This window comes from Rhyacophila brunnea, unplaced genomic scaffold (genome assembly GCF_057557595.1).
Source record: "Rhyacophila brunnea isolate RB1 unplaced genomic scaffold, BYU_Rbru_1.0 scaffold_2, whole genome shotgun sequence".
In the NCBI taxonomy this organism is placed as follows: domain Eukaryota; kingdom Metazoa; phylum Arthropoda; class Insecta; order Trichoptera; family Rhyacophilidae; genus Rhyacophila; species Rhyacophila brunnea.
The window spans coordinates 9,427,636-9,439,084 of NW_028232859.1; the positions used below are offsets into that span (position 1 = coordinate 9,427,636).

The 11,449-nt window shown below is 32.2% G+C and overlaps 1 protein-coding gene across 1 annotated transcript; it reads left to right on the top strand.

The window, feature by feature from the left end:
- Positions 1 to 5,826: 5,826 nt before the first annotated feature.
- LOC147071826 (homeobox protein H40-like) lies at positions 5,827 to 11,177 on the top strand. Its single transcript, XM_085946402.1, has 4 exons — positions 5,827 to 5,836; positions 7,254 to 7,431; positions 8,653 to 8,757; positions 11,123 to 11,177. Exons 1-4 carry the CDS (start codon positions 5,827 to 5,829, stop codon positions 11,175 to 11,177), a joined length of 348 nt encoding a protein of 115 aa, XP_085802528.1.
- Positions 11,178 to 11,449: the final 272 nt, after the last annotated feature.

Here is an 11,449-nt window from a genome sequence, read left to right on the forward strand (position 1 = left end):
AGGTAGTTATATCATGACAAATTAACACTGTGCGTGGCTACATAGATTGTTGATGAGAAACTGAGTAATATTGATATACTTATGACATAGAAATTCCAGCATTAGGCCTAAAAATTAAAAACTGGGGTGATCATTTGACAGTGAACAATGTTGAAGTGAGAAATTTATAAATTTTCGTTAATTTGTCTTCATTTTTAAAAATAAAAAATTACTATTATTTTACCATGCGTCCATGGTCCAAGATAATTGAAAATAAATTGGAAGTCCTGGAAATCAAGATTAGAGGATAATAACCCATTCACCCTTGGACATTAACCCCTGTTTCAAAACCCCCCTTACATTAATACCCACCGTTTAAAAATAAAAACACATTAAAAATGAAAGATGGAAAAACTAATTATTGAAATTTGAGAGAAAATGTAAGTATTTAGTTTTAAATTATTACAGAAACGGGTAAAAAATTTATTGAACTTCTAATCTACTTTGTTCTTCTTTATTAACTCATTTTTTTTTCAAATGGGGGGTTGATTGTCTGGGGCTTTTTATACGGGATGTTAATGTATGTGTTATTGACGGTATGTTTTTGTCCATGGAGTAATTATTGATTTGTTCCGGTAATTAAATGGTGATAGTCAAGAAAGGAAAACACACAAAAGTACTTGTTTATTATCAAGTATCATCTTGTCAATTAGACTGATAGATAATAATTCATGATAAATTAAATAAGGATAAAGTAAAGTATTCTTTATGTTGTACTCCACTGCACAATGATGTGTGCTAGCATATCAGACGGTCATTAGTCTCGTTTATACGTTGATAGAGTTTGCTGGGCTAATAAAAAAGTCTCTTCAGTTTTTTCTACCCCTGATTAACTTGTCAACCAATTTTCATATTATATGTATGTGATTAAGGGGTTAATATGGTAATTGAAGTAGAAGTGAATTTAGAATAATCTAAATACTTATATTGTTTTGATTATTTTTGTTATATTAATATACCAATTAAACTAAAGTTAGCTTACCCCACTTTTTTATAATCTTTTCTATTTCATTTACATAAAAATAAAACAATGGTAATTTTAATATTTAATTTATTTTATTAGACTAATTAAAAATGACATTGGTATTAATTACACATAAATTAACAATAATTTTCGGTTAGAGCCCATTAGCAGACGATATTAAAATATTTGTGGAGTGAAGTAATCACCACTGGGGTAAAGTAACGTCAGTTTACTGTATGTATTTTTAAGGTTTATTTGAAAAACTACCGCAGACCATTGGGCCCAACGATAGTAGTGTAGTAGGGAAACAAAAATATAGTAGTAGCTGTTACTTTGCTGTAAAATAATCACAAATAATTACAAGATAAAAAGAACTTTTTATATACAACGTTTGTAAATTTTCTGTTCAATTATTATGCTCAATATGCTCAAACTTGTACTTGATATGAAGTAAATAAAAACAAACAAATATAGAATACTAAAATGTAATTTTGATTTCTATAGTAACGAACGTATATATTAATAATTTGTATACCAATAATAGTGGATTGGATTACGGATTTCTTCAGAAATAACTTTTCATAGAAAAGAGAATTAACTGAAAATGAATTCGATTCGACTTAAGATGGCTAAAAGTATTAAAAGAATGCATTGGCACCGTGTTCTGATATATTCTAAAAGTTTCAAATGTCTAGCTAGTCGGGAAGTTAGTTAAAAATCGATTGCAAGATTTGTACTGGATAAACAACCATCGGACAAATAAGAATACGAGCTAATAAAAACGTTGTAAAATACCCAGGTTTTTGAAAAAAAGAATACCTAAATATAGGTATTGACCTCGCCGAGAATTAATCCCGAAGCCTCCGGATGAGAAGCAAACCTTACGCATTGGATTACGAGGGTCGCCATGTTATAATATGTATATTTTATTAATACTTACTCAAAAATCTTATTGTATCCATTACTTGTCTGTGTTATACTAGTGCTGTCTTTTATACAAGCCTAACACAATGTTTGGCGCCAAAACTCGGTGGTCCTATTCCGTATCTATCAAAATCAAAAAGTTCAAAGGTTTGATTGAAAGTATACAATTTAACCAGACTATTAAATCTAATGATATAACCCACAATTTTTGTTGTTGATGGTATTTACTACACAATTATATAATGCTCACTATGACTGTAGCGAAAGACGTGTCGAAAAGGATTTTTAGTTATGATTTACTACCAACAAACGCAAACGCGTAAATGCAGAATCTCTTTTTTAAAACGATTGGCATGAAAAAAATATGAAAATAAATTAAATGTTTTCTTCTTGGTCGTACCTACACTTATGGCTGAGGATCGTGACCACTTTTTAATTTTGCCATCCTTTTCGATCTTCCGCTTCTCACAGGGCAGATTGAATGGTGCCCCCCAGCCAGGTCTTTCACATGGTCGCTCCAGCGTGCAGACGCTCTTCCTCTACTTCGCCTGTTTGTTTTATCGCATTCTTTTCAAATGTGCCCGTTTTTCTTGTTTTTTTTTTTTATCTTATCATAATATTGTGAACGTGATAAACTGAAAAATCTAATGTTTGCTTCTTTTTCTTCTTCGATGGCGCTACAGCCCTGCCTTCCTCCACCGCCGTCCTCCAGCCGGAACAGTCCTCCGCACGTCTTTTCCAGTTCCTGATTTTTAGCAGCTGGTTCGCTTCTTTTGTAATGTTATCACCCATCATGTGCGTGGCTTTCCCACTGGCTTTTTCCTCCCTGGGTTTCCTTCGAGGATCTTCTTCAGTATCCGTTTTCTTCATATTAATAAATAAATTTAAGTATTAAATTATCATTAAAATATATTTTATAATTCCTTAAGGCCATGCATTAGTTGAGGCACGGTCTAAAAAGATCGTTGCTAGGCGATGTGCGGATTGCGGGTCGCGGGTGCAAAAGACGCCTGTCAAACGAAATATCATTTCTCATATAAATCCAACATACGTCCATTTTATGTTCTGTTTATTATTCTATTAGTAACAATAATAATATATTCATTGACATGTTTTCTTTTTAAAGTAAATGGGTAACGTTTTTAGTCATCTTTACACGATTTTAGAATTAATTGGCCCGTCGCCATCACGCAGCAAAGTGACGTATGTCTGACTCGACGTTCTCTCAATGAATGCGAAGCGAGTACAAAATTTCGTCACGCGTACAGTTGAAAATTATTTGGCGTTTCACTGATGCGTCACCTTAATAAAATAATATGTAAAAGATAATCAACATACATGTACTTGAATTAGGTTATTTATTAGGAATTATTCACAGCTTTTTCCGACTCTATCATGAACCCAAAGTAATTAACCGCTGGCTTATAATATCAGATATACAGAATGGAGTGGAACTGTACAAGTTAATTGTGGCATATTAAGAGGGGAAATCTTGCAAATTTCATTTTACCCTTAATATTATTCCGTTTTATAGGCGAAAACGTGACTCGAGTACAGGTGATAGTATACTAATTAACCTTATGGAAAATTACCCAACACGGTATTAAAGTGTTATGTTTGTTTTACAATGTAAAATATGTTTTTTTATAATTTAATAAAATTATAATTGAACTGATCATAACACAAACGTAGACCCATTTAAACTAAGCGCACCACTACACTCGATCTTAATCGAGCGTATCACAATGTCCTACGTTTGATGTGTAGCATCAGCGAGTTTTTTTCTCCTGGGTTAACAGGGATCGAAATGGACCGGAGCGCCGTTCCGGTTCACAATATCCCAAAAATTATTTCTCCGTCTCGTGGAAATATTAATTTGACTATCTGAACTAGATATACCATATAAAAACATCTAACACACTTATTTTTTTTATAAAATACACCTACAGTTACAATAAGAATGTTAAAATTTTCGTAAAATTATCGAGCGCTCCGGTACGTAAAAACAGATATTCAACACTAAGGTCCACCACACAAATCTACTTTGACTGATTTTACTGTCATTAATTCTAAAATAATTACAAGATAAAAAGAACTTTTTATATACAACGTTTTTAAATTTTCTGTTGAATCATAAAAACTTGACTTGACTAGCTTAAACGATCAAAAAAATTTGTACTTGATAGAAATAATACTGAAATGTCATTTTGACAGTCATATTGATTTCCATAGTAACGCACGTATATATTAATAATTCAGTTGCTAGGACCATTTGCTTAGCAACTAATAATGGTGTCGAAATAACTTTTATGTCGAATTAACAAAACAGAATTAACTGAAAATGAATTCAATTCTACTTAAAGATGGCTAAAAGTATCAAAAGAATGCATTGGCATCGTGTTCTGATATATTATAAAAGTTTCAAATGTCTAGCTAGTCGGGAAGTTAGATAAAAATCGATTGCAAGATTTGTACCGGACAAAGAACCACCGGACAAATAAGAATACGAGCTAAGAAAAACCTTGTAAAATAGTGCCCATGAGAGAGTGGGACACGATGCATTAAAAAAAATACTCCAATTATCAACAATATATTATTAGACAACAAATATACTGACAGATAAAACCATGTTAAGAGATCTTTATGTATATGGTACAATGCTGCAGTTTTTTAAGGCAATACTGTTGACCTTTGTGGCGACCAAGTCAGACGATCTGACGTGCCTAACAGTTGGGCTTGAGTTTCTTTTTCCTTTCCGTACACATTTTCGGATATTCCCAGAGGATAGTGGCTTACATCCTGTAGTTCTTCGATTAACCATAATAAAGCTGGAAGCTTTTGAGATGTGAAGATTTCCTATGGTGATTGAAATGGGGATGTTTTAATATACTTACGACAATAAAAACCGCAGGAAAAATGCATACTTCGGCCATATTTTGTATGTTTCTGTTGCTTTAAAAATAATTTGTTTTCAATCAATGGAATTCTATCGCCTCTACTATTTTGATTAGGTTGATCATTATAAAATCAGATTAATCATGCACCAAAATACTATCCTAAACTGTCAGCCGGAAAAAAAATGACGAATTATATGATGCTAGTTAGTTTTAAAATTAATTTGTTTATTTGGAATTTTTGAGTTAGATATGTATTTAGATTGATATTTATGTTACCTATACAATGGCCAAAGACGGAACTTTAAAAAACGCCAAAAACCGTCAATACGTATGATCAAAAATTAGGATAAATTTCAAAACCAGCTAAAATGGTTGGGTGTATTTTTCAAATACCCCTAAAATGGAAAACAAAAATACTCTTTAGACTGTAACGAATTAAAAAATAAATACATAAAGTTCACAGATTTAATAGATATGATTTTTTCTCATTTTTCTCAAAACTACCCAAAATCGTTTTTCTCATTTTTCTCAGAACTACCTAAAATCGTTTTAGGGGCTTTTGAAACTAGGCGCTTCATATATTATAAAAGTATGATTATTTAGTATGGCTAAAAGTATGGCTATGACTATGAGTGAATCTTTGTAAGATATATAAGAATTCCGATGACGATATTCTATTGAATAAGTGTGCTGCTTTTTGATGTATTAAAATATGTGTACCTCTTTCAATTGCAGGCAGACGGATTTCAATAACAGAAACGACCATATCACAAGATGAAGAAAAAGATGATGCCAGAAATCGCCTCACGACGTCGACACCGAACAGTGAATCTTCCATGGAAGATGACATATCCGTCGGAGAAAACAGCAGCATATCTGCTTCCATGAACCCCGCTGAATCTTTCCGAAGTCGGCATGAAGACTGTCAGAGTGGAGCCGAAGATTACCGATCGAGAAATGACGGGACATATCAAAATGGCCGCTTAAAACAACATGAACAAAATGGCAGCTCGTACGAAGCTTATATAAACTCGAATGAAGACATTGAAGAGATAGCCAGACGATCTTATGAAACAAGCGCTAGAATACACCATTTGAATCAAGTGAGAAGTATCTCGGATTCAGTGTATGGACATTCATTGGATTTGGCCACTAAAGAATCTATTCAGAGTCATTTGTTAGGATTTAGTACTGCTAGTTTAAGTTCACCAATACAGCAAAATTCTACAGACAATGAAGGTAAAATAAAAATTAAATATTTCAGGTGTCAAGGCGTTTTACAAAACGAGACAGAATCCAATTAAATAAGTGAGAAACTATAGATTCACCTACAGATTGTTTTTCATCATAATAATCAAATTATATTGGTGAATTGTTCATCCTCTGCAGATTAATTTTTGCTAGTTCTTGTTGAAGGATATTTTTTCTTCATTATTAAAACGGGTATATTATTAGATGTTTCTTATACGATTAATTAATTTTTATTTTTTATGTATTATTCTCAGAAGCAAATTGAAAACTTCGCCATCAGAATAAGATTCGAGAACTTTTTTAGGTTTTCAGAGCTTCCTAAAAATTTTTTCAGGATCATTCGTATATTATAAGCTAAGTTAAATTATGTTTGCACATTTTTTCATGATCGTAATCAAATTAAAATTTATGGTATTTTTTCAAGATTACATTTTTTCGTTTCTATTCCTTTTTAATTCGCCAAAGCGTCCCTTTTTTTCAAAATTGATATCAAAACTAAACCGGAAATTCCATGATTTACAAGGTTTTTATTCCTATCAATAACAATGTATGTACCTACCATTAATATGTTATTGAGATAAAGTCTTTGAATGATAATTTTTTTTAATCTGCCTTGACGCTTAGCCTGTTTAGAATTATTTCATATTTTTTTAAATTCTTTCATAATACACAGATAAATAAATATGAAAGTGACGGAAAAATTAACTATATTATTTGCATTGTAATAATGGTAAATTTTAACTTTTAAACTGAATTTTTATCTTTTATACGTAAATTGTATTGTTAACTACTGTAATTTAAAACAAAGAAATCCAATATTTTAAGAGGACTGTTGAAAAATATCTAAATAGTACTTAAAAACTGCACTCTAATTACATTGCATTATTGTAATAAGGCTGATTCTTACAGATTTTGTCAATAATGACTATAACCTTTTTTGGAAAAGTATTTTTCTGTTCATATATTATATGGCATGGTATATGTTGTAGATGTAGACATATCAATGGTAGGTATCTATCTACCTAGAATGATTTCCGACGGGAAAAAATATTTGAATTAAAAGGGCTTTAGTTTTCTGACTCCCGATATACACAATTCTATGAATCAATAAACCATTTTACTAATATTCTGGTATTGTTGTGGTTCATCGGATATATTTATGTCAAACGGTGTTTTAGGAAATGGTAGGGGTCGCAAACCACGGCGGCGGAGGACGGCTTTCACGCACGCCCAGTTGGCTTACCTGGAGAGGAAGTTCCGCTGTCAGAAATATCTGTCGGTCGCTGACAGAGGTGATGTTGCAGACGCTCTTAACCTGAGCGAAACGCAAGTGAAGACCTGGTACCAGAACAGACGGTGAGAGGATGATTTTTTTTTTCAAAATATCAATACAACATGTAAATGCGCTTTGACACTCAGTGTATTATTAATTGCTATGCTTATTTTACCAATCGTCTTTTATATTTATTTGTCTGTATTTATATGGAGGCAAATATAGTTAAATGATTTACTGACTACGTTTAGGTACAATAATTGACTGCAGATGGGAGTTCATCACTCACCACTCCTGTAAATCATTTAATTTGCCGTACATTCGAATTGTAAAAAAGAAAATCAGATTAGTGTGTATTATTAAATTTCAATTTCAATTTTTGGGGGAAAAAACAAAGAAATGAAGAAATGTGTAAAATTATTAACACTATTTATACAAAACACAGATAAGAGTAAATAGAAACATCATAAAAAATACATATAAGTATTTAAAAAATATATATAAAATAATGTAAACTATAATAAACTCATCCTCACGTGGAATATATTAATATCCGAAAAGATTTGGTTGAACACAGTTACTGCCCTACCAATTGGCATCACCAATGGCAAGTTAGGTTTTCACCTTGGAAAATAAACAACTGATCCTCCCAATTTCTAGTCAGGGACACACAGTCAATACTAGGCAGTAATAATAGGAGGCCCCCGTAGTCCATTGTGTAAGGCGCTGGTCTTTCATGCGGGGGCCCCGATTTCAAGTTTTTGATTTCATTAAGTGATTTCTTCAAAACCTGGGTGTTTGTGATTGTTTCTCTTCTATTACTAAATGCACTACTATTTCACTATTCTATTATCATTCGCCCTCATGAGCTATTGTAGTGTTAAAAAGAAAGATAAAAATAAATACTACCAAGAATGGCAGAGTACCTAAATGTTATTGGTGGTCAAACAACGTGGTTGATTCACAATTATTGATATTTTTAAATGTCATTTTTTTTCAATATCACAGTGAGTAAGTAATACATTTTTACGCTAGTGTATCCATATATCTATCATCTATCCACGCGTGTAATTGTCTAAACTTAGACAATAAGTGGCAAATTTATTATCCGAGTACGATCAATATTATTTTATGATAATAATATCTGATTTGTTCCATTTTGTACTATGAATTTAAATGTTGTCATATTAACAGTAAAATAAAAGAAAACATACGCTACTGGATATTTATATCTTCCTTTGTGGCGTCAGTGGTAGACAAGCAGACTTCTCTATTCTACTAGATCTCTATATTTTCTTTTGCAGAACTAAATGGAAGAGACAGAACCAACTTCGTCTGGAGCAGCTCCGTCAGCAGGCTGGAGCGAACAATGGCCCAGGGGGCTCTCCCGAAAAAGGAATGATGGGAGGGTCTGCCCCTCCCTGTTGTCCACTGCTGTCTCAGGCGGCCGCCATCTTTAGAAATGTAGCGTATATCGGACATGGGTGTCCAATGTAGATCAAGATTGTCTGTATCTGTAAATAGCTGTAATATAAAATGCAAGAATTTTACCCAGTAAATAGTATCTAGTATTTTTTAAACTCACAAATTTAATACATTTAGTCCATTCCCTCCATCACTCGTGTGTCTCTAATCCTCCGTGGTGTTACAGACGTCCAGCTCATTTAAGGTTTAAATTTAAGATGTGAATGTCGGACCGATTCCATTGTTGCCTAGATAAAAAATTACTTAATGCTAATTGTCTCTCTTTAAATCAAATCGAAATAGCCAACATTCGTACTAAAAATTGATTTAAACATTAATCTATCATCTATAATCTATTATTTCATTGTAATATAGACACACATAATATGGTTTTTCAGTTTGTGTCAATCTTATTAGGATCGGACACGGTCGAAAAAAAATAGACATTCAATGCAATTTATTCATCGATCAACTCAGTCATACTTTTAAATGCATTCATATCGACCGAATCATTTGCAAAAATGTATTGTAGTATGCAACAATGAACTCATTCATAATATGAATTCATTATATTACCTTTATCAGATTTTTCTATCAATCCATTTATTCTATCAACTGATTCATATTTTAAAATCAATCCACAATATAATCATTCTGAATTTCATTCATTAAACCACTCAATCATAGATCAGTCATCTTACAAATTATTATATAATCAACTCATTTGATTTTATAAATCTATTTAAATAACTGAATGATTTTTGCTAAACATTGATACACCAACTAATTATATTATCTATCAAATAATAGTTTTTTTATGCGGAAAAAAATGAATAACATGTGCAATATAATATAATATAACGAGAATGGGGTTTTAGTAGGGCTCGAAATGGAACGGAACGCACCGGAGCGCCGTTCCGGCTCGTGAAATTTGTAAAATTATCGCTCCGTCTCGTGGAAAAAATATGTTGACCGTCTGAGCTAGATAGGCCATAGAATTGAACATCTGACACACTCATTTTCATAAAATACACATACGATTTGATGACTATGTAAATATCTTCAGAAAATTTGTCGAGCGCTCCGGTTCGTAAACTTTTCCATTTCGAGCGCTGGGTTTTAGTTATATTTTATCTTGTTAATAAAGCTTGATCTTCTAATTACTTATTTCTGGTATTGGTATGAGGCACTATACCATAAGCCAGGGTTTCCCAAACTGTGTTCCGCGGAACACCAGTGTTTCGCCGAACCTGAATAGGTGTTCCGCGACCATTTGGAAAGGTTTTATACTGTAACACATTTCAAGATTTTCTCACTAAGTAGAAGTAAACTAAGTAAAACTAAAATAATTAATGAATCTACTTCATATTGAAAGGCGAGTGATGATCAATCTCCACTGATGTTTATCAGTGGATTCTAGATAGTCAATTATCTAGATAGGTCATGGCTCCCACAAGGGGGGGGGGGGCTGACAGACCTCTAGCCTGGGGGTCTGGGCTTACGGGGGGGGCGTGAAAGATCGACAAACCAAGTGAGTTAAACACACATCACAAACATGCACTAATAGTAAAAAAATGTCACCTGCGGCGCTGTTACACTTCAAACGTACTAACATTAATTCATGATATGTGGTTTTGCCATACTTACATTTTTTTATTATTATCGATATTGGACATGTCCATAATTGTGCATATCAACATAAAAGTGGGTGTATTAAAAATCGCTAAAAATACCTTTAATTTTACCTCGAACACCATTTGAAATTAGGGGGCCCGCTTCGGGATGTATAGGAGGACCATCTTTTGAAGGGTTTGCGAAGTGTTCCATTGCATAAAAAGTTTGGGAAACCCTGCCATAAGCCATTAAGTAATAATTTAATATGGATAAGGTCTATAATAGTATGTAAAAAAGGATATTTCTTAAAGTCCGCGAGCATGAAATACATCATACTTAGGAATTTGAAATAGCATACAAATATAATACTTATATTATATAGTATAGATATTTTCATGTTGGTAACAAAATTTTATTGTAGTTTCACCAAAATAACAATTTCATTAAACATAATATATTCTACAAATTATTTAAATTAATCGGGTTTTATGTAAATATTTCACAATTGTACATAATATTAAAATATTATATAGTTCATAATACGCAAAAAGGTAGCAGACCAGTAAAAATAAAATTAGATTTCGATCTACTATTAATTTTTAGTAAATATACGAAATTTATATAAGTATAGATACATACATAAAATTAGAGTATTCATATTTCGGTGAACAAATAATTATTATGAATGTTATGTAGATACGAAATTGCACTGTTGACCAAGCTTGTTCCGTATGTCTGTATGGACCACTGAAAGAGTTATCATGAATTAATTTTATATTTTGTAGTTCTGTGTTGGGCAAAAATTTGCGTAATTATTTGATAATCTTGAATAATTTATTTGGACATTTAAACATGAAGTAAATCCACAACGACAAAAATAAAGAATTATTTGAAAAAAAACAAATTTTGTTTATATTGATTTATGGAAGTTGAATTTCTTAAATTTTTTCCGACCATGTCCGATCCTAATAGGATCATATGGGCCTCCACAGAGTAGAGGTTTGTATTAACAGATTTTGGTTT